At 35.9% G+C, this 25,548-nt stretch overlaps 1 protein-coding gene across 3 annotated transcripts in view; it reads right to left on the reverse strand.

Moving 5' to 3' along the window:
* Positions 1-21,305, reverse strand: part of hpcal1 (hippocalcin-like 1) — a 35,982-nt gene extending 14,677 nt beyond the window's left edge. Inside the window, exons 1-3 of one of the 3 annotated variants that reach the window (XM_088089887.1) lie at positions 21,174-21,305; positions 13,331-13,828; positions 11,618-11,723 (exon numbers count right to left, since the gene is read on the reverse strand). In XM_088089887.1, coding sequence (XP_087946013.1) covers positions 11,618-11,723; positions 13,331-13,708 — 484 coding nt within the window. In that variant the 5' untranslated portion in view covers positions 13,709-13,828; positions 21,174-21,305. Of the gene's footprint in view, positions 1-11,617; positions 11,724-13,330; positions 13,829-18,752; positions 18,891-20,916 lie in introns of those variants that run through there. The other 2 variants (XM_042503000.2, XM_088089888.1) reach the window with 2 other exon arrangements.
* Positions 21,306-25,548: the final 4,243 nt, after the last annotated feature.

Below are 25,548 nucleotides of genomic sequence, written 5' to 3' on the forward strand. Positions count from 1 at the left end.
GTTGAAAAAAATGACCAAAAAAGCAAGGCTATAGTATGGCAAAAATGTCAAAAAATGACATGTCCCAAAAACAGCAGAAAACACCTCAAAACAGCATTAAATAGCGTGCAGAGAAACGCCATAGCAATAAAACTTGCAAAAATGGCAACATTCACCATAATATTGCATATTGAAAAAAATGACCGAAAAAGCAAGGCTATAGTATGGCAAAAAAGTCAAAAAATGACGTCTCCCAAAAACACCTAAAAACGCCTCAAAACAGCATGAAATAGCATGCAGAGAAACGCCATAGCATAGAATGATGCAAGAATGGCCAAAAACACCATAATATAGTATGTTGAAAAAATGAACCAAAAAGCAAGGCTATAGTATGGCAAAAATGTCAAAAAATGACATGTCCCAAAAACAGCTAAAAACACCTCAAAACAGCATGAAATAGCGTGCAGAGAAACGCCTTAGCAATAAAACTTGCAAAAATGGCCAAAAACACCATAATATAGCATGTCGAAAAAATGACCAAAAAAGCAAGGCTATAGTATGGCAAAAATGTGAAAAAATGACATGTCCCAAAACCAGCTAAAAACACCTCAAAACAGCATGAAATAGCGTGCTGAAAAACACCATAGCAATAAAACTTGCAAAATGCCAAAAACACCATAATATTGCATATTGAAAAAAATGAACTAAAAAGCAAGGCTATAGTATGGCAAAAATGTCAAAAAAATGACATGTCCCAAAAACAGCAGAAAACACCTCAAAACAGCATTAAATAGCGTACAGAAAAATGCCATAGCAATAAAACTAAATAAATAAATAAATAAATAGTTTTGATATTTAAGTTGTTTTGTTGCATCTCTCCGCTTTGTCATGGCGCAAGAGCCAGGTTATGACAACCATAATATGGCATGCTGAAAAAATGACCGAAAAAGCAAGGCTATAGTATGGCGAAAAAGTCAAAAAATGACATGTCCCAAAAACAACTGAAAACAGCTGAAAAACACATTAAATAGCGTGCAAAGACACGCCATAGCATAAAATATTGCAAGAACGGCCAAAAACACAATAATATGGTATGTTGAAAAAAATGAACAAAAAAGCAAGGCTATAGTAAGGCGAAAAAGTCAAAAAATGACAAGTTCCAAACACAACTGAAAACAGCTGAAAAACACATTAAATAGCTTGCAAAGACACGCCATAGTATAAAATGTTGCAAAAATGGCCAAAAACACCATAATATTGCATGTTGAAAAAAATGACCAAAAAAGCAAGGCTATAGTAAGGTGAAAAAGTGAAAAAATGACATGTTCCAAAAACAACTGAAAACACATGAAAAATACATTAAATAGCGTGCAAAGACACGCCATAGCATACAATATTGCAAGAACAGCCAAAAACACAATAATATGGTATGTTGAAAAAATGACCGAAAAAGCAAGGCTATAGTAAGGCGAAAAAGTCAAAAAATGATATGTTCAAAAAGAGCTGACAACAGCTGAAAAACACATTAAATAGCGTGCAAAGACACGCCATGGCATAGAATGTTGCAAAAATGGCCAAAAACACCATAATATGGCATGTTGAAAAACATGAACAAAAAAGCAAGGCTATAGTATGGCAAAAACGTTAAAAAATGACATGTCCCAAAAACAGCTAAAAACACCTCAAAACAGCATGGAATAGCGTGCAGAGAAACGCCATAGCAATAAAACTTGCAAAAATGGCAAAAAACACCATAATATTGCATGTTGAAAAAACGACCAAAAAAGCAAGGCTATAGTATGGCAAAAATGTGAAAAAATGACATCTCCCAAAAACACCTCAAAACACCTCAAAACAGCATAAAATAGCGTGCAGAGAAATGCCATAGCAATAAAACTTGCAAAAATGGCCAAAAACACCATAATATTGCATGTTGAAAAAAATGAACAAAAAAGCAAGGCTATAGTATGGCAAAAATGTTCAAAAATGACGTGTCCCAAAAACAGCTAAAAACACCTCAAAACAGCATGAAATAGCATGCAGAGAAATGCCATAGCAATAAAACTTGCAAAAATGGCCAAAAACACCATAATATAGCATGTCGAAAAAAATGACCGAAAAAGCAAGGCTATAGTAAGGCGAAAAAGTCAAAAAATGATATGTTCCAAAAAGAGCTGACAACAGCTGAAAAACACATTAAATAGCGTGCAAAGACACGCCATGGCATAGAATGTTGCAAAAATGGCCAAAAACACCATAATATGGCATGTTGAAAAAAATGAACAAAAAAGCAAGGCTATAGTATGGCAAAAACATTAAAAAATGACATGTCCCAAAAACAGCTAAAAACACCTCAAAACAGCATGAAATAGCATGCAGAGAAAGCATATAGCGATAAAACTTGCAAAAATGGCCCAAAACACCATAATATAGCATGTCGAAAAAATGACCAAAAAAGCAAGGCTATAGTATGGCAAAAATGTTCAAAAATTACGTCTCCCAAAAACACCTAAAAACACCTCAAAACAGCATAAAATAGCATGCAGAAAAACGCCATAGCAATAAAACTAAATAAATAAATAAATAAATTGTTTTGATATTTAAGTTGTTTTGTTGCATCTCTCCGCTTTGTCATGGCGCAAGAGCCAGGTTATGACAACTATAATATGGCATGCTGAAAAAATGACCAAAGAAGCAAGGCGAAAAAGTCAAAAATGACATGTCCCAAAAACAACTGAAAACAGCAGAAAAACACATTAAATAGCGTGCAAAGACACACCATAGCATAAAATGTTGCAAAATTGGCCAAAAACACCATAATATAGCATGTCGAAAAAATAAACAAAAAAGCAAGGCTATAGTATGGCGAAAAAGTCAAACAATGACATGTCCCAAAAACAACTGAAAACAGCTGAAAAACACATTAAATAGCATGCAAAGACACGCCATGGCATAGAATGTTGCAAAAATCGCCAAAAACACAACAATATGGCATGTCGAAAAAATGACCAAAAAAGCAAGGCTATAGTATGGCAAAAATGTCAAAAAATTACGTCTCCCAAAAACACCTAAAAACACCTCAAAACAGCAAAAAATAGCGTGCAGAAAAACGCCATAGTAATAAAACTTGCAAAAATGGCCAAAAACACCATAATATAGTATGTTGAAAAAACGACCAAAAAAGCAAGGCTATAGTATGGCAAAAATGTGAAAAAATGACGTCTCCCAAAAACACCTAAAAACACCTCAAAACAGCATAAAATAGCGTGCAGAAAAACGCCATAACAATAAAACTTGCAAAATTGGCAACATTCACCATAATATTGCATGTTGAAAAATGACCAAAAAGCAAGGCTATAGTATGGCAAAAAGTCAAAAATGACATGTCACAAAAACACCTAAAACACCTCAAAACAGCATGAAATAGCGTGCAGAGAAATGCCATAGCAATAAAACTTGCAAAATGGCCAAAAACACCATAATATTGTATGTTGAAAAATGACCAAAAAGCAAGGCTATAGTATGGCAAAAATGTCAAAAATGACATGTCCCAAAAACAGCTAAAACACCTCAAAACAGCATGAAATAGCGTGCAGAGAAACGCCTTAGCAATAAAACTTGCAAAAATGGCCAAAAACACCATAATATAGCATGTCGAAAAAATGACCAAAAAAGCAAGGCTATAGTATGGCAAAAATGTGAAAAAATGACATGTCCCAAAACCAGCTAAAAACACCTCAAAACAGCATGAAATAGCGTGCTGAAAAACACCATAGCAATAAAACTTGCAAAAACGGCCAAAAACACCATAATATGGCTTGTTGAAAAAAATGAACAAAAAAGCAAGGCTATAGTATGGCAAAAATGTGAAAAAATGACATGTCCCAAAAACAGCAGAAAACACCTCAAAACAGCATTAAATAGCGTACAGAAAAATGCCATAGCAATAAAACTAAATAAATAAATAAATAAATAGTTTTGATATTTAAGTTGTTTTGTTGCATCTCTCCGCTTTGTCATGGCGCAAGAGCCAGGTTATGACAACCATAATATGGCATGCTGAAAAAATGACCGAAAAAAGCAAGGCTATAGTATGGCAAAAAGTCAAAAATGACATGTCCCAAAAACAACTGAAAACAGCAGAAAAACACATTAAATAGCGTGCAAAGACACACCATAGCATAAAATGTTGCAAAATTGGCCAAAAACACAATGATATGGCATGTTGAAAAAATGACTGAAAAAGCAAGGCTATAGTAAGGCGAAAAAGTCAAAAAATGACAAGTTCCAAACACAACTGAAAACACATGAAAAATACATTAAATAGCTTGCAAAGACACGCCATAGTATAAAATGTTGCAAAAATGGCCAAAAACACCATAATATAGCATGTCGAAAAAATGACCGAAAAAGCAAGGCTATAGTATGGCGAAAATGTTCAAAAATGACGTGTCCCAAAAACAGCTAAAAACACCTCAAAACAGCATGAAATAGCATGCAGAGAAACGCCATAGCAATAAAACTTGCAAAAATGGCCAAAAACACCATAATATAGCATGTCGAAAAAATGAACAAAAAAGCAAGGCTATAGTATGGCAAAAATGTGAAAAAATTACATGTCCCAAAAACACCTAAAAAAAACCTCAAAACAGCATAAAATAGCGTGCAGAAAAACGCCATAGCAATAAAACTTGCAAAATTGGCAACATTCACCATAATATTGCATGTTGAAAAAAATGACCAAAAAAGCAAGGCTATAGTAAGGCGAAAAAGTCAAAAATGACATGTCACAAAAACACCTAAAAACACCTCAAAACAGCATGAAATAGCGTGCAGAGAAACGCCATAGCAATAAAACTTGCAATAATGGCAACATTCACCATAATATTGCATGTTGAAAAATATGACCAAAAAAGCAAGGCTATAGTAAGGCGAAAAAGTCAAAAATGACGTGTCACAAAAACAGCTAAAAACACCTCAAAACAGCATGAAATAGCATGCAAAGAAATGCCATAGCAATAAAACTTGCAAACATGGCCAAAAACACCATAATATAGCATGTCGAAAAAATGACCAAAAAAGCAAGGCTATAGTATGGCAAAAATGTCAAAAAATGACGTGTCACAAAAACACCTAAAAACACCTCAAAACAGCATGAAATAGCGTGCAGAGAAACGCCATAGCAATAAAACTTGCAAAAATGGCCAAAAACACCATAATATTGCATGTTGAAAAAAATGAACAAAAAAGCAAGGCTATAGTAAGGCAAAAAAGTCAAAAACGACGTGTGATAAAAACAGCTAAAAACACCTCAAAACAGCATGAAATAGCATGCAAAGAAACGCCATAGCAATAAAACTTGCAAAAATGGCAAAAAAACACCATAATATTGCATGTTGAAAAAAATGAACAAAAAAGCAAGGCTATAGTATGGCAAAAATGTTCAAAAATTACGTGTCCCAAAAACAGCTAAAAACACCTCAAAACAGCATGAAATAGCATGCAGAGAAACGCCATAGCAATAAAACTTACAAAAATGGCCAAAAACACCATAATATAGCATGTCGAAAAAATGACCAAAAAAGCAACGCTATAGTATGGCAAAAATGTGAAAAAATTACGTCTCCCAAAAACACCTAAAAACACCTCAAAACAGCATAAAATAGCGTGCAGAAAAACGCCATAGCAATAAAACTTGCAAAATTTGCAACATTCACCATAATATTGCATGCTGAAAAAATGACCGAAAAAGCAAGGCTATAGTAACGCGAAAAAGTCAAAAATGACGTGTCACAAAAACAACTGAAAACACCTAAAAACAGCATAAAATAGTGTGCAGAGAAACGCCATAGCAATAAAACTTGCAAAAATGGCCAAAAACACCATAATATAGCATGTCGAAAAAATAAACAAAAAAGCAAGGCTATAGTATGGCGAAAAAGTCAAACAATGACATGTTCCAAAAACAACTGAAAACAGCTGAAAAACACATTAAATAGCATGCAAAGACACGCCATGGCATAGAATGTTGCAAAAATCGCCAAAAACACAACAATATGGCATGTCGAAAAAATGACCAAAAAAGCAAGGCTATAGTATGGCAAAAATGTCAAAAAATTACGTCTCCCAAAAACACCTAAAAACACCTCAAAACAGCAAAAAATAGCGTGCAGAAAAACGCCATAGTAATAAAACTTGCAAAAATGGCCAAAAACACCATAATATAGTATGTTGAAAAAACGACCAAAAAAGCAAGGCTATAGTATGGCAAAAATGTGAAAAAATGACGTCTCCCAAAAACACCTAAAAACACCTCAAAACAGCATAAAATAGCGTGCAGAAAAACGCCATAACAATAAAACTTGCAAAATTGGCAACATTCACCATAATATTGCATGTTGAAAAAAATGACCAAAAAAGCAAGGCTATAGTAAGGCGAAAAAGTCAAAAATGACATGTCACAAAAACACCTAAAAACACCTCAAAACAGCATGAAATAGCGTGCAGAGAAACGCCATAGCAATAAAACCTGCAATAATGGCAACATTCACCATAATATTGCATGTTGAAAAAATGACCAAAAAAGCAAGGCTATAGTATGGCAAAAATGTGAAGAAATGACATCTCCCAAAAACACCTCAAAACACCTCAAAACAGCATGAAATAGCATGCAGAGAAATGCCATAGCAATAAAACTTGCAAAAATGGCCAAAAACACCATAATATAGTATGTTGAAAAAATGACCCAAAAAGCAAGGCTATAGTATGGCAAAAATGTCAAAAAATGACGTGTCCCAAAACCAGCTAAAAACACCTCAAAACAGCATGAAATAGCGTGCAGAGAAACGCCTTAGCAATAAAACTTGCAAAAATGGCCAAAAACACCATAATATAGCATGTCGAAAAAATGACCAAAAAAGCAAGGCTATAGTATGGCAAAAATGTGAAAAAATGACATGTCCCAAAACCAGCTAAAAACACCTCAAAACAGCATGAAATAGCGTGCTGAAAAACACCATAGCAATAAAACTTGCAAAAACGGCCAAAAACACCATAATATGGCTTGTTGAAAAAAATGAACAAAAAAGCAAGGCTATAGTATGGCAAAAATGTGAAAAAATGACATGTCCCAAAAACAGCAGAAAACACCTCAAAACAGCATTAAATAGCGTACAGAAAAATGCCATAGCAATAAAACTAAATAAATAAATAAATAAATAGTTTTGATATTTAAGTTGTTTTGTTGCATCTCTCCGCTTTGTCATGGCGCAAGAGCCAGGTTATGACAACCATAATATGGCATGCTGAAAAAATGACCGAAAAAGCAAGTAAGGCGAAAAAGTCAAAAATGACATGTCCCAAAAACAACTGAAAACAGCAGAAAAACACATTAAATAGCGTGCAAAGACACACCATAGCATAAAATGTTGCAAAATTGGCCAAAAACACAATGATATGGCATGTTGAAAAAATGACTGAAAAAGCAAGGCTATAGTAAGGCGAAAAAGTCAAAAAATGACAAGTTCCAAACACAACTGAAAACACATGAAAAATACATTAAATAGCTTGCAAAGACACGCCATAGTATAAAATGTTGCAAAAATGGCCAAAAACACCATAATATAGCATGTCGAAAAAATGACCGAAAAAGCAAGGCTATAGTATGGCGAAAAAGTCAAAAAATGACATGTTCCAAAAACAACTGAAAACACATGAAAAAGACATTAAATAGCGTGCAAAGACACGCCATAGCATAAAATATTGCAAGAACAGCCAAAAACACAATAATACAGAATGTCGAAAAAATGACCGAAAAAGCAAGGCTATAGTAAGGCGAAAAAGTCAAAAAATGATATGTTCCAAAAAGAGCTGACAACAGCTGAAAAACACATTAAATAGCGTGCAAAGACACGCCATGGCATAGAATGTTGCAAAAATGGCCAAAAACACCATAATATGGCATGTTTAAAAAAATTAACAAAAAAGCAAGGCTATAGTATGGCAAAAACGTTAAAAAATGACATGTCCCAAAAACAGCTAAAAACACCTCAAAACAGCATGAAATAGCATGCAGAGAAACGCCATAGCAATAAAACTTGCAAAATTGGCAACATTCACCATAATATTGCATGTTGAAAAAATGACCAAAAAAGCAAGGCTATAGTATGGCAAAAATGTGAAAAAATGACATCTCCCAAAAACACCTCAAAACACCTCAAAACAGCATAAAATAGCGTGCAGAGAAATGCCATAGCAATAAAACTTGCAAAAATGGCCAAAAACACCATAATATTGCATGTTGAAAAAAATGAACAAAAAAGCAAGGCTATAGTATGGCAAAATGTTCAAAATGACGTGTCCCAAAAACAGCTAAAAACACCTCAAAACAGCATGAAATAGCATGCAGAGAAATGCCATAGCAATAAAACTTGCAAAAATGGCCAAAAACACCATAATATAGCATGTCGAAAAAAATGACCGAAAAAGCAAGGCTATAGTAAGGCGAAAAAGTCAAAAAATGATATGTTCCAAAAAGAGCTGACAACAGCTGAAAAACACATTAAATAGCGTGCAAAGACACGCCATAGCATAAAATATTGAAAGAACGGCCAAAAACACAATAATATGGCATGTTGAAAAAAATGAACAAAAAAGCAAGGCTATAGTATGGCAAAAACATTAAAAAATGACATGTCCCAAAAACAGCTAAAAACACCTCAAAACAGCATGAAATAGCGTGCAGAGAAACGCCATAGCGATAAAACTTGCAAAAATGGCCCAAAACACCATAATATAGCATGTCGAAAAAATGACCAAAAAAGCAAGGCTATAGTATGGCAAAAATGTTCAAAAATTACGTCTCCCAAAAACACCTAAAAACACCTCAAAACAGCATAAAATAGCATGCAGAAAAACGCCATAGCAATAAAACTAAATAAATAAATAAATAAACTGTTTTGATATTTAAGTTGTTTTGTTGCATCTCTCCGCTTTGTCATGGTACAAGAGCCAGGTTATGACAACAATAATATTGCATGCTGAAAAAATGACCGAAAAAGCAAGGCTATAGTAACGCGAAAAAGTCAAAAATGACATGTCCCAAAAACAACTGAAAACAGCAGAAAAACACATTAAATAGCGTGCAAAGACACACCATAGCATAAAATGTTGCAAAATTGGCCAAAAACACAATGATATGGCATGTTGAAAAAATGACTGAAAAAGCAAGGCTATAGTAAGGCGAAAAAGTCAAAAAATGACAAGTTCCAAACACAACTGAAAACACATGAAAAATACATTAAATAGCTTGCAAAGACACGCCATAGTATAAAATGTTGCCAAAACGGACAAAAACAGCATAATAGAGCATGTTGAAATAATGATCCAAAAAGCAAGGCTATAGTATGGCAAAAAAGTCAAAAAATGACATGTACCAACAGCAGCTGAAAAACACAATACATAGCGTGCAATATACGCCATAGCATAGAATGTTGCAACAATGGCCAAAAACAGCATGTGATGTCCACTGCGATTTCTCAGACCTGCCTGTAGGGTCTGCTAATAACTGCTCTTCCAGATATTTAATTACTGCTTTCTGGGAGCACCTGTTCCCAGTACTTCAGTTCATAAGATGAGTTAACGATTGTCTCTCTTGTTTTCTCCAGCAGGCATCCCTCTCTGGTGACGCGGCTCTTCTGTTGCTTTTTGGTTTTGGTCATATAATTTGAGCACCATTCAACATCCTACACATCACATAACCACTCACACCACAAATCTTACATTCCTGATCAACCAATAATCACGTCCCATTCAATTTGTTTTTGATTATGTTATATTTCAACTTAATTTGTGAAATAAATTGCTTTGACTATCAAGTTGTTTTGTTGCATCTCTCCACTTTGTCATGGCCAAAGAGCCAGGTTATGAAAACCATAATATGGCATGTCAAAAAAATGACCCAAAAAGCAAGGCTATATTATGGCGAAAGAGTCAAAAAATGAAATGTCCCAAAAACAGCTGAAAAACACATAAAATAGCGTGCTGAGACACGCCGTAGCATAGAATGTTACAAAAGTGGCCAAAACACAGTAATATAACATGTCGAAAAAGTTACCCAAAAAACAAGGCTATAGTATGGCGAAAAAGTCAAAAAATGACATGTCCCAGAAACAACTGAAAATAGCTGAAAAACACATAAAATAGCGTGCAAAGATACGCCATGGCATAGAATGTTGCAAAAATGGCCAAAACACCATGATATGTTGATAAAATATCCAAAAAGCAAGGCTATAGCATGGCAAAAGAAGTAAAATTTTGACATATCCCAAAAATGGCTGAAAATGACATATTAATGCTTGTAGAGTCACGTCAAAGCATACAAATTTGAAAAAAAGCCCAAATCATCATAATTTAGCATGTCAAAAAAAAAATGTCCAAAAACTGCAAACAATAGTATGGCAAAAAATGTCAAATTTTGACATGCCCCAGAAATGGCTGAAAATGACATATTATACCTAGAGTAGAGTGGAGTGGCATAATAGCATATAAAGTCGAAAAAATGGCTGAAATTGTCATTATTTAGCATGTCAAAAAAATGCCTGAAACCACATACTTTAGTATGGCAAAAAATTCTAATTTTGACATCTCCCAAAAAAACGGCTGAAAATGACATATTAGAGCTTGTAGTGACACATCATAGTACAATATTGGGAAAAGGCCAAAAGTATCATAAAATAGCATGTTTAAAAAATGGCTGAAAATGACATATTATAACTTCTAGAGACACGTGATAGTGTAGCATGTCAAAAATAAGGTCATTATCTAATAAGGTTGTTATATGTCATACTATAGTTTGTTATAAAAAGTCACTGAATAATATTTCACTTAAGTTTTCATACAATGTCATAGCGTAGTATGTCAAACACAAAGATAAAATGTGACAGTATACCATAATTTGTAAAAAAACAATAACACTTTCTATCACACTGCATGTGTAAACATGTGTAAACATTTAATTAGAAAGCAGGGTGAAGTGCAGGCCTGGTCCACGTGATGTTCCCAAACATGAGACACACAGTTTGACCTCCTGACTTTCTGACCCTTCTGCTGCACTGAGCTGCCCACTGCCATCTGAACTGCTCTTAATGTCTTAATTAGATGTGACATGTCAAAAGCAGTCAGATCAGTAGCACTTGGGAAATGCTTATGAAAACATCACATGGGTGTAACATCACCTTTTCACATTAATGTCAGACATCCAGGTGGCTCAGCAGGATAAGATGCAATGGGCTGTTAATGATTTTGTGAGTCGTGTTTATGATATCCTATTTCTCTCTCTGTCATCTATCTTCCTCGTTTCCTTTCCATCTCCACACTTTTCTTTCGTGTTGAGTGTGCAATGTCAAAGATTTATTTTAATTTCCCCTTCTTAGCATTTATGAGCCACATACAAACATTTCATAAATAGGCTTATTTATCATAATTAAATGTTTATATAGTGCCTATATACCTCTTAATGTCCTGTTCATGTCTTGTGAGAAGGAAGAATTTAGGACCCCTACTTGCTTTCTCTACTGATAGTGGTTATGATTTCACCTCACAAAAGCATAAGCACATAACAATTAAACACCAGTCTTACCATCATTGTCAATGTCCATCTGTCTGAAGATTTTATCTGTCCTTTTCTCTGGCGTCGATTCATCCTCAGGCATCTTCATCACTGATGATACCATCTTGTAAATTGCCTATAAAAGAGAAAGATTACTGTAATGTGCATATCAATTTGTTGCCTGTCTGTGTGAAGCTTTTAGGAAGTAGAGATGAAAAATATCTTTTGCCACCTGACATATTTGTTACATCCTTTTTCTGGGTGCTTTGACCTATTTTCTGTTGCTACCTGTTATTATGGTGCTCTGGAAACTGCAACTCATCCTGCTGTTACACTCAGAGTAAGCCACTCTGAATGTGTGTCAGATGTGTCAGTGTATCTCCTAATAACATACACATTTCAGATTGTGAAAAGGTCCATGTTGCGAGAAAGACCTTTTGCAGAAAAACAGAAAGCATTCAGCAATAAAAAATAGCACCAATGCTTTTGCATGTTTTTTTTTTCCACATTCATTTGTATCCACAAACACAACGTACTGAGCCAATATTGATATGGCCCTGCAGGCTGCTCAGCTCACCATATTGGAAGAGTAAATATAGCCACAGCGATAAGAAAAAAACAGAAAGGGCAGCCTGTATCCATGACGTGTCAGGAGAAACTATCTTGTGAGACCTGAAGATGAATACTGAGCCTACAACCAAAACATCAGAGAGAGCTAAAAGGCATACAACCAAATCAAAAAATCAACTGAATATCTTTAGGTTTTGGACTGTTGGCCGGTCAAAACATGACACTTGAAGACGTCAAATGTGACAGACAGTGTTGTCAAATGTCAGATTCATCAATAATGAAAGTAACTGCTAGTTGCAGCCCTACTTGGGTTGAAAATATGTAAAAAGTTAAGTCTAATTAATGAATGACATTTGCTATTTTTGCTATGGATCTAGATTAGGCTAGATAAAACCCTCGGGTCAGGTTTAAAGAGAATGAATAGACATGCAAAAAAAACCTGCACAACATCGTGTTGATTTAAAATTCGACTGTCAACATTATAAATGAAGTTTCAAACTATAAATCATTTGACACAGCCTTACTTCTGCTTAAATAATAATTGCTGAAATTTACAGACGGATGCACTGCTAGAACCATTTCAGCTAATATTAAAACACATGTGGTGCAGAGTTTGACTGACACTGACCCAAACTAGGTAATACAACATCGACTGACATTGGCTTTTTGGGGCCAATACCAATTAAAATTAATCAAATATTGATTATCAGTCTCATTAAAAAACTAATGAGACCGATAATCAATATTTGAAGCCAATATGTATTTACAACAAAAACCTTTCTATCAATATTTACATTTTTGAAACATAACAAACTCTAACACAAAATGTTGTTTAAATGCCTTCAGCAAATGAAACTTTCAACATCAAATACATCAAATACAGAAAGTTCCCAGCAACTTTTTTTTATGAAGTCAAGTGAAAATTTAAATTAAGCGGAAAAAAAATAAAATAGCTTCCTGAGGTTTTACAAGTAAAAGTTCCTCCCATGCTGTAACTTTCTTTGCCTTTTTTAAAGAATTCATTTTATCAGCGATCATCAAAAAAAAAAAAAAGATAAAGAGAAACAGCAAAATGCCAAATATCGGTCCTAATAATCGGCCAGGTCAATAATCTGTTGACCCCTAATATAGATCAATGAAGAAAGTCTATTCTGTCAGACAGTAGGCCCTCACCTGAACTATTTCCAGCATCTCTGCCCGGCTGATGTACCCATTCCCGTCCAGGTCGTACATGCTGAAAGCCCAGCGCAGCTTCTGCTCCAACCCGCCGCGAGACGTCACGCTCAGGGCAATGATGAACTCCCTGAAGTCGATGGTGGCATCCCCGTTGGTGTCAAATGTGCGGAAGACATGCTCAGCAAACTTCGAGGCGTCTCCGTAGGGGAAAAAGTTGGCATAGATCTTCTTGAACTCCTCCACAGTCAGGTGGCCGGTGGGACAGTCCTTGAGGAAGCCGCGGTACCACTCCTGGAGCTCGTGGTCGGTGAACTCTGTGTTCTCCCTCAGGTCGTTCAGGACCTCAGGACGCAGCTTGCTGTTCTGTTTCCCCATGATGCAGCTCTCTCAGGCAGGCAGATAGCTGGGGCTGGCGTTTCGACCTTCTCCTTTTGCCTCTCCACTCGCCGTGTGCTTTTACTCAACACGTCGCTGGCTGCTTGGCTTCCTGCGCTCCTGCAGGAGACCAACAACTCCCATTAATATCCTTGTGTGAATATCATAAAAGATTCATTGGCTCAATAATTCCTCCCAGCTTGCAGTCAGTGTTTATCATAAAACATGTGCTGATGATGCATATCAGGCAACCAGGCTGAGGAATAAATCTGGAAAATTGAGACAATGTCAGGAGAAAAATAGAGATAAGAACTGAGATGTGAGGAGGTTTCACTATGTTTGTGTATGTGTGTGTGCCATGGGGGCACGGCTGTGTCTCTGTGGATACACTATTAATCCTCAGGCACAGTGATAATTTATTGATCCTTAACTGCATGGTGGAGGGACAAGTGTCCCGGGGCATTGTAATTCTCAATAAACCCACTTTCCAAAAGGTCAGGCTGATGCTGGCTGTTGTTACTGAGAGGGACGGACATTCACTTACAATAATCCTCACCTTTATGTGAAAATGAATATTCCAACAGGTTTTAAGCAGGTGGGGCTCATACACTGATTAAAGAGAAACACTAATAATGGCTAAAAAAAACAATGCAAACAAGCAAGGCCGAAGCATTTGACCACCTGTGCCTATTCACCTCTGGTTTCTGCAGTTTGTCTCAATATTGTTTCCATGGTTATATTCTGGGAAACCTGTTTATTCATGTATGCAGGGGTTTTCATGATTGAGGATATGAGGATGCATAAAAACAACACATCCAGAATAAAACCATAACAGCCTGATACATATCAGACGGGACACTGTGCATGCAACCCACTGATGAAGCAGAGGAAACACGGGTGTTTTAGTAAGCGCAGAGGTTATGACACCTGACAGTTTGCATGCTGAATTTTTACTTAAGTTAATATTAGGTTGGTGGGGGCAGATGTGTCTTTCTAAATCCTTCTTTTGATCTTCATTTTTACTTTCAACCATCTAAAATTTGTATTTCATGCGGTTTGAGAGACGCTTCTCTATGAAAGACAAATTTCAACATAGTGAGAATGTAAGAAATAATTTAAAAATACATGAGTGCTTCTCTTTATTTGGATCTCAAATGAAGAAAATTTGCCAAAACCTAAGCAAATCTTTTACAACACGAATCTGGTAAAGCGTGTGTGGGAGGGACAGAAAAAGAGATGTGCGGGGGCAGGGAGGAAGAAAGAATGGAAAAAGTATGACACATAGAAAGAAAAACTATTTCCAGGTAATACCAGCGGTTCAAATTACATAATAATCCTTCTGAATAACACCTCCACTCCTCTGTGTTACATGTAATGAATTTATGGGATCGAGATGTATTATCCCCATGTTCGCTGTCTCTTTCAATTATTGAAATCCCATTGCTGCTCCTGTGTTATTGGCGCTTGAATGATTTTATCTGGTGTAGAACAAATGAGAGCAGTGTGAATTTGGAAGAGATCTTTTCTACATGCGGGCGCCCTATTTTGTCATAATTGTCACAAGGGTGTAATTTCCTGCAATTTTATGAATCAGAGTCACAGAGTAGCATGAGAGGCAGGCAGGTCTAAGGAACAGCCTGTGACATAAACCCTTAACAATGTCACTCAGGCTTATGGATGGAAAAAGAAATCACAAACACATTGATACAATTTCTGTCTTGCCCTAGTTTTCTTATTGGTGCGCATTAAATTACAAAATCAGTGATTCAGCAAAGGGCACTACAATAAAAGTTTCCAAACATGTTTTCAAACAGTGTGGTGGGTAAGATTTTGAAAAATTACATATTTCATTTCTATAATATTTAATTACATATTGTTTCAAATATTTGTTGGGAGTGCATTAAGAAGATTTAAGAGTGTACAGCAGCAACTGTCAACTAAGTAAAACACATTCCAGTATGATATCTTTCTATATTATATATATATATATATATATATATACTATATATATAGCTCTTCTTATATTGAAGTAGTCTTCAAAAAACAATTCAGATGGATATTAATCTTATTATAATTCATTTACCAACGTCTAATATGTGCAGGTACTAAATACCTTATGCATTCATCTGTCAGCTTACTGTTAACATATTGTTGACCCACAGTCAGTGGGGTTTGGGTAAAAGTACTAGAAAATATCATGGGATATTAATTATTAGATTATAAAAAACTGCATGGAATAGTCCACCTACCACCTTCTCTCCCCCTTTCTCTGTCTCTCTATCACTCACACACACACTCAGTGTGGCACTAAGTCTGTATCTTTGTCCTTGTCTCTGTCCTCAATCCTGACCTACGTGATTTAATGCATAAAGCTTGTGGATTGAAAGTTGGGTGGTTATTTACTCGTATTTTTGCTGGGTGCAGGGTGTAGATTGGAAACCTGAAACCAATCCACTTCTTTTATAAATAGAATGCAGCTTGTTCCATATTTTCAAGAATGGGAACAAACTCGTAGCTCTTATCCAACATTTATTTTCATTTTTTTCCACATGCTCTTGTTTATCATTTATTTTTTCTACTTTTAATATATTAGTCAAATTAGCTCATTATAATACTAACCAATCATTAATTAAATCATTTAACAATGATAGGCTAATATGGTCTACACAATATCATATCACTGCATTTTGTTTTTGCTTATCCAGCTTTTTAGCAAGCTTGTCAATGTCACAATACAGGAGTGACCAACTACAATAAAAGTGATGTTCACTTTGAGAATACATTATCATTGTCTGCTGACTCTGTAAAGCAGGGCTATGGTATAAATTACACACTGCCCTGCAGGCCGGAGCATAGTCCTTCCGCTCTAACATACAACAGGATGAGGAAGCGACAGCACCTCCGTAGCTCTGGGTCACATGGACTTTTCCAGGACAGCTCAGTGAGCAGGCTGAGCTGGAGCAGACACAAGTATGGGCGTTGCTATTTATTCCCCCAAACACACAAAACCACATGAAACCCAGAAGAATCCAGGCTGGAAGCCTGAAACGTGCTGCGGTGATGTTTCTAGAATCTCTGCTGCTAAATTAAGAGTTTGCCTCCAAGAGGAGATAGTTGTAATTTGGGGAGAAAACAGCAAAACAGTGTGTACTTTGGAAAAGAGGATGTTAGTGAAAAGAATACAAACAAAGTTGCAACACAAACAGTTTTAAAGAGTCTCCTGCCCTCTGAAACATGCTCATTACAGCCTAAAACTAAACTAGAATCCAAAATAAAAAAAATATGGGATGCAATTATGGCTTATTCCATACTCTTTTACTAACTTGCTTCTTAAAATAAAAAGAGAGAAGGGACTAGGATAGTGTCACAACACTGATCAAGCACATTTCAATACTCAAAGGAAAACAGTAGCCTTACAATTGTTGTTTTAACCACATATGAAATATTTCAGCAGGTTGAACTGATTCCTATAAGTTGTGGTCAACTTTGCTACCTACTGCACGGACTGTTGCTTGCCTAAATACAACAGGCAATTAGCTGTATGTTGTTCCATTTGTGTTTATAAAATGTGACATGCCATGATGCAGGCTTGCATTTGAGTCACAGGATGTTTTAGATGTTTGCACAGCTGGCAACAGGGCAAGTTATTTTCTAGAGTTTCTACTTGGTGCGGTGGAAAATGTTCTGAAATGTAGTCAGAAATAACTGCTAGATATTGCTCTGACATCTACATGACCTCTTTTACAAAGACGCACTAACTGCCTTGTCTGCAAGAGATGCAGAACAAGTTTGCAACACACAACACTGGCTGGGAGTGTTGTTTGATACACAACAGCCCCTCCAGATTGCCATTCCAGAATCAGTGTTTGTAATTCCCCTCGATTACACAGCAACAGTCTCTCTCCTCTTGTCCCCAACCCCCATAGCCATTCCTCTTCTGTATGGTCCACTTTTTCCAGTGTGTTCGCTTCCTAATGAGACTGGTTCACACCGGCTCCAGTGCAGCAACTATCCCCCACCCTGAGGCTACAGCAATGATCTTGTAAAGCTCGGACCAGACTGCCGTTTGCCAGTCTAAGGCCCACTTCATTTCCTGGGTAATAGCTTGTCACGGCAAAGAAAGCCTCTGTTGTTTTTTCCAGATGCTGATTACTTCTTGCATTAACAAAGACGATAAAGCGAGGGAAAAAAGAGATGAGAGTGTGCGTTTAGAAACATAGTAGTACTCCATCCATTCATCAAGCATGACACATAGCTGATGGAGCTCATTCTGCTTCTGACACTACATCAGTTAGTGAGTGTACGAAAATTAATCACCTGGTGTTGATGTTTACATCCAAAAAAAAAAAATGTTTGGCAAAGAAAGTAAAAGTTTATGTCAAAGCACATAATAAACCCTTCAAAATCTGAGCAAATTGGTTTGATTTATTTAAAGCACATGGGAAGTCAATTAGCAATGAAAGAAGAAATGACCCAAAAATAAGATAGAAGCAAAAAGATAATTAAAAAAAAAAGATATAAAGAATAGATAAAAGATATTAGCAAAAAGTACAAGACAATTACCTGAAAATTTGTAAAAACAACAATGTTTATAAAAAGACAGACAAAGAAATGACCTGGAAAAATTAGTATTTTTTAAAAATATTTTTATATTATTTTAAAATATGTAATTATGATAAATATAAGTATTTTTCCTATAGATTTTTTTTAAAAAAATTTCCATCAGTGCAGCAATAACAAAACATTGAAGACCCCTGGACTGAACAACTAATCAATTTTTTTTTTAAAAAAGCTACAGGTTATAAAATAACGAAAACAAGCGCACCCTTGAAAGAAGAGTTTGTTAATCCGCTGGATAATTTCCAACGTCTCTCCACCTAAAATAGGACTGACTCTACATTTCACAGAACATTTCCCGTCCTTGACTCTGCATAAACACGACAGAGAAAATATTTTTCATGCTGTCTGTGTTGTGCCTCTTTTGAATGAAATGTAAATCAAACAAACTGATATGGCTCGTTGCACGAAAAGAAAGCAGAGTTACCATTTTAGTGGTGCGTGGAGCCTGCTGTGCAGTGGATGTGCAGAGCAGCCCTGCAGCCTGACGCTCTGTGTTCTGGTAACTAAGACTGCATCAGGTGGGTGAGCAGTTAGTCCAGTGTACGAGGAAGAAAAAGAGAAAATGAGCTCTCAAGTTATTCTCGCTTTCAGCGCTGCTTCGTGGCAGTCTCTTTGAACTAGTGTCAGGGAAAATCATGCAGTGGATCAGGATAAAGTCCCCTGACACACCAGTAGTCAAGGCAACAGGATAGTAGCGCTAGGCTTATGAAAGGGAGGCGGTGTAACTATCAATCTGGGGCAAACGCCGGGCAGGAGATATTTCAAGACTTAAGAGGAACAAGAATTTTTTTTTTTTGGTATTTGCATTTCAAATTTCACATTTTTGCTCTTGCTTTCAAAAACAGGCATGAGGCATTTTACTTATTCTGTAGAGCATCATTCACAGTGATTTCTGCATCTTACTTATTGCTGAAAAGTTCACTCCTGAAAAAGTATTATAGTTGTCTTTATTTTAGCAGCAAGGTTTTGAGTATATTAGTTTTTAGACTGGTGAGTGGGCTTGTTTTAATTTTGGACACACTATGCACATGTTGGCTTTGGTCTTGTTATTAAAAAGTGTGAGATAAAAAAAGCTGCAACAATAGTGTGAAATATTTGTTGGAATTAGGGGGCTGGCAAGCCATAAAGTTTTAACAGATGGATAGTCCCACATTTTTATTCATCAGTAATGAGCCCTCATAAAATATATTGTTATTCTGTTTAGCACTGTCCGCAATGATTTTTGCATCATATTTATTGCTCAAAAGTTCACTCCCACAAAATCATCAAGGTTATCTTCAAATGGTTGAAAATCTCACTGAGATCAAGATTGAACAGCTTGAAGAACTTGTTTTTTTCAAAGTAAGGCTTCACAGTAGCCTCAGCGTGTCTGGGTCGAACACTGAATGTAACAGGCAATGATTAATATGTTACACTGCATCCACATTACATAATGTCTTATTTTATTTGTAGTGTTTGTTGTATGGTTTTGTTTTGTTGGCTAAATGTTGTTTTGTATTTATGCAAATTCATTGGAAACAGTTGGTGTCGTGGGACGCAAGACAAATTTCAGATTTTTTTTCTGACAATAAAGTGAAATGGAATCAATCAAACCAAATCAAAATCTATTTTGCAAGCGATACCTGATTAAAAAAAATACATAAAAATCATATTGCACACACCTTGCTACCCTCTTGGATAATTATTATACTAATGAGTTATTGAAATATTTTTTTACACATATACAAATGAGCTCCAACAGTGGAACGCAGATCATTGAACTAGGAATGATAACTTGTAATCAACAATCAATGCAATCGGTAGTTAAAGATTTGATCAAACATATAACATTTAATTGATCAAATAAAAAACAGATTGTGAAATAAAAACATTGGTTAATGCCCTATTTTATTTTAGTTATTAGTTAAATGTGAATTTTAAAGTGTTTTTTTTTTAAAGTCATGTGATAAAGAGATGAAGATGAAGTTCTCCTGAATGTGTTTTATGTGTCTACATCTTTACATCTATGCTGTCAGAGAACATGTTGCCGTGAGCTTTGACTGAGGAAAAAAACATATTAAATATTGTTTGGTATAAGCAAAGTCTGTGTTTTTTTTTAATCACAATGTGTTGATTAATTGCTCCTTAATATTAGCAATAATCAAAAAAAGTCTTAAAATTTGTTGTTAATTTTAAGACTCTTTAATTAATTGTTAATTTTCATGTTTTTGAGAAGAAGTAGTTTTGGTTAATATTGTGATAATGATTTCAAACATATTGCCAAGCCCCACTTTGTATTATTAGAAATATATACATAGCCATTGCTTCCATTCAGGATTTGATTCCAGTGTTACAAGCTACGTCAAAAACCTGCGTTTATGTAAAATGTATTTGTTAAGTCTGCCATTAGCTGCATATAACTTCAAAAAGCAGTTTTTGGGGTGAAGGTGTGATGTAGGCTCGTCATGTCTGGGTGTAGCCCTGACAACACCCTCCTCTGTCTTGGGGAAATTGCAACAGCAGACCAGGGTAGACTAAGTACTGTAGCAGACTGGACATTACAGTGGTTTTTAACCAGTATGTTGCAAAATAAAGTTATGTAAACTTACCTATTTTAGGAGTAACACTTGTCAATGAGTGTTAAAAAGTCCACTTTGGTTAAACCCACTTTCACAGCCTAACTTAACCGTTAACTTACAGTAGCCAAACCTAACACCTCCTCCTACTGATACAACTCCGCAAAAACCCAAAACGAGACTACTTAAGATGCTCGTCTGAGCCGGAGCAAACAAAAACGATGTAGATGGATCGGAATAAGCTGAATGCTGCTGTTTATTAAGCTATTTTCTTATTTGGACGGTCCTACCTCCTGTTCCCGGTGTAGCGGCTTTATCATTTAGTGGAAGATGTGGCACAGAGCTCGGTTTTCATCCGACTTTTCCAAATTGCAACTGGAGGGGTTTCTTTTCTCTTTGAGGGCGATCAAATAGACTTCGTCTTATTGCTAAAGGAATGAGCATTGATTATTATTGTGTAAGAATTGGAGTAAGTGTCAAAAGTAAATGTAGCCGTTAATTTGAAGCTATTTTAAAAGGATTTGCCAAGTTCTCGTGCTTCAAATCCCCCCCGCGCACTGAATGGATCCGTCCACACTCGCTTCTTCCATCGTAGAAACAGTCGCAGCAGCGTCCTGTGGAAAATTATCACTGGAGACTATTATTAGCTTTATCTAAAATAAACGGTTCACATTTGAGGGAAAATCTAGATACCAGGAGAAGTACTCTACAGCTGCACCAAACATACATATTAACAGAAGTCTACTTAAAAACACAATAATTCTGTAATAAAACTGAGATAAAGCAATTCCACAGCAAGTATTTCATGGGTATACTCCTACTGTTATGAAATAAGGAAAATACATAAAGTGTTGGTGTTGATATAATACCTCCTTCGTGGACAATCCTTTTTAATTACAGCCTATAAAGAAAAGCATCATAATGTGCTCTAACAATAAAACAAATATTTTGTGTATCACAAGTCCCTCTAATACTGTGGTACATTCTGCACCAGAAAATAGAGGTATTACATAATGTATATATTACATAATGATAAAGTTATAACCTAATTTTCATCTTCCCCAGTATGACTTCTCTCTCAGCCTCTCTGAAGATGCACGCTCCTCCATCAGTACCTATGACAGTAGTCTCTCTTGTGTAGGCTTAAGTGACACGGTAGGCAGGGCGGTGTGTATGTCAGCATTTCAGCAAGTGGATAAATAATTAACTGTGTGTGTATGCATGTGTGTGTGTGTGTGTGTCTTCCTGAAGCCTGACACCTGTTTCTATAAGCACATGGAGTGTTTATCTCTACCTAAGAGTGAGTACAATACAGACTAGGTGGGGGGTTTGAGGCCGTGATAAAGTAGTCTGAGGTTGCTTTTGCTACTGTTGCCAGTTTGTAACTTAATACAGACACAAGCCTTTCGTCGGTGGAGTAAAGCTGATGAAAAATGTCCTTGCTTAAAAAAAGCAGGTTTTCTTTTGTTATACTGTATTTTTGAGTGACAATTTGCCATTTAAAAAAATAAAACATAAATTATCATGAGGCTGCTACAGATCAAACCATTTTTTTGTTTGTTTTTGGTGAAAAGAGACAGAGCAGGAAGTGTAAAATAGTAGTGGATTTACAGGTACAACCATGGTATGAACTGGGGAAAACCATTAAAAAAATTATACAAAGAAAAACAAGGTGACATACCAAAATTAACATGATTCATATGTGTAAAACATAAAGAAACAACAACAAAAAAGAAAAGAAAAAAAGGTAAAATAATAGTCCATATAATTGTAATATTAAAATACTGCAGTAGCAGTTAAATTTGGGAAAATTTGTCATCCATGATTAAGTGCATGATTGTGTGTGCAAGGGGGAAAAAACAATGAAAAGATAAAAATAAAATGATAAAATAACATGATTTTTATTATTATTTTTAGAGGTAGTATCATCAACAAGGTGGATAGTAATAATATGGAAAGAGAGACGTGTAAAATAAAGACATAAATGAGTAGGCTAGTTAGATATTTAGATGCATCAGCTATTGGAGGTTAACTTAAAACTTACATATATATCACAAGCAAAACCCTAACAAAATTAAATAGACACAACAAAACTTGTGTTTGAGATTGGAAACATTAAAACACATTATATATATATATAAAATAATATATCATTTAAAAAAACAACCTCACTTCACTCAAGGTCCAAGCATTTAAAAGCTTTTTCAGAGTGTTTTTCTCAAGACCATGATATTCCATTATAATCCCAAGAAAAAGCTAGTAAATGGACCTTGACGGTGTAAGTGTTGATTGCTGACTATTACCACACTTACGACCATAAAACATCTGTTGGATTTGTGTAGTAACAACGATGGCTTTAGTTGAAGACATTAAATATTGACACGAAACCATCTCCATGGAAACAGAACAAACTATATCAACTGATGAGGATTATGAGATGATTTTTTAAACCAATAACATGATGGTGAGGTTTTTTTTTCCACAGGGGGAGGGGTCAACAAAAAACTCACCAGGAAGTGTAGTAATCATATGTTAAATCACATACATCAAATATATTACAAATTAAGTGAATATGCTGCATTTTACATCTTGCACATTTGCACTTTACCCAGCACGGAAGTCTGAAGTGTTTGAGGATTTAATCAAATATAACTTGACTACAAAAGGCCATAGTGGTTGCTGGTAATGAATTTCTACAATTCTACAATTCTACAATTTCATTTAGCAGACGCTTTTATCCAAAGCGACGTACAACACAAGCAAGAATAGCCACAACCCCCCCCCCCCCCCCTTTTTTTTTTTTTTTGAAACCAAAGTAATAACCAGTAGCGATCTCAGCATCTGAGATTCAACAATCTCAGTATCACTACTTACGATGACAGTCAACATCACACAACTTTGTCAGTGCTAGATAATCATTAGGTGCTGGGTTTTGGACCATCTGACTTAATCTACCCCAAAGGGCAAAGAGGAGAAGAGTCAGGTTAAGTGCCTAGGTGTTTTCGGAACAATTGAGTTTTCAATTGTCTCTTAAAAGTAGAAAGGGACTCAGCAGAACGCACAGAGTTTGGAAGTTTGTTCCACCATTTGGGGACAACAGAAGAGAAGAGTCTGGCTAGAGATTTAGAGCCGTGCTGGGCTGGAAGCACCAGGCGTCTTTCGCATGCAGAGCGTAGTGGGCGAGAAGGAGAGTAGACCTGGATCAGGGATTCCAGGTAGGCTGGAGCAGTTCTTGTGATTGTTTTGTATTTATAATTTACAGCATATATTTATGAAAGCGTACTGAGTGGAGAGGGACAATTTTCAGAACAATGTTCTGCAGCAACATAATGATCCACTAGAGGCTGCTGACAGCCCTCCACTCTGCTGGCACTGTTGTTGGTCAGTTATCCAGTAGGCAGGTCTGTCTGACAGCTTGAGCTCAGCTGATGGGTGGGCTTTATGAGACCAGACAGGTCTGTAACTTCGTCGTAGGCGTGTAAAGAGGCACAGTCTCCTTCCGACCAATTGCTAAAGAGCATTTTGCATTTGGATGTTGTGGTGCCATGTTGAGTCATTCACCTCACTTTTCGATATTGTAATGTGTTGTTGCCATAAAGACAAATATTCAGTGTTGTACTGCAACAAAGTAATAGTACTTGGCTACAGTGCTTAAGGTTGTTTTTTTTGTGTTTTTATATTTCTGTCAACTTTCACTTTTGATCCACTACATTTCCTAAATAAAATGTGTAATTTTACTCCATTTCCCCAAGCATTTTAGTTACTACAAAATAGGGAAGGAAGGAAGGAATGGGATGGACAGACTAATGAAGAAATGGGACAGAAGAGAAAACTGGTTAAGAAGAAATGAACCGCATAATCCTCAGAATTCTAACCATTCTCTTTTTTGTTGCCAACATTTACTTGTACTTTTACTTTCAAAACTAAAGTACATTTAATATACTAAAATTCCTTTTGATACTTAGGTACAGCAAAAATCAGATAGTTTAAGGTTTTTCACTCAGGTGATATTCTAATAGGTGACCTTAACTTCTACCAAAGTCATTTTCTGGTAACATATCTGTACTTTTACTCAAGTATGGCTTTCAGATACTTCATCCATTGCTGCAAATATTGCTTTTATCCACACAAATATTTTTATGTCCACACAAATGCATAAACATGTATACAACCACAAACACACATTTTATACAGTATCTAAATAGTTGTTTTCTTTTGTTTACCAACTAAAAAATCTGCATGTTGCCTTGTAAAGTAATGGATTTGTTACAAATCATAAATCAGTTTGATTCTGTTTGTTCATTTTGACCTGACTGAGATCCCAGTGAGATCAAACTATTTCCACATTAAACTTATATGGCATGGAGTAAGTGTGCTGGTGTTGCTTTTTCCTCAGTGTACGCCGTTTTTGCCTTGCACCTATGTGATGTATGTATAGCTATTTTTCTTCAACTTTTTATTTGTAAATAGAAATTTTTATTTTACTGCAAAAAAACATCAAACAAACTCAGAGTAGGTCACCTTAGGTGACCTCTACAGTCACGATGAAAGACCTCCACCCAAATCTATGTGTGGTTAGGTTTAGGCACAAAAACGACTTGGTTATGTTTGGGAGAAGATCATGGTTTGGCTTAAACACAGCAATGCAACAGCAAAAAACAACGG

The sequence above is a fragment of the Plectropomus leopardus genome, chromosome 16 (assembly GCF_026936395.1).
Source record: "Plectropomus leopardus strain MGB_pleo_1.0 chromosome 16, ASM2693639v1, whole genome shotgun sequence".
Lineage (NCBI taxonomy): Eukaryota > Metazoa > Chordata > Actinopteri > Perciformes > Serranidae > Plectropomus > Plectropomus leopardus.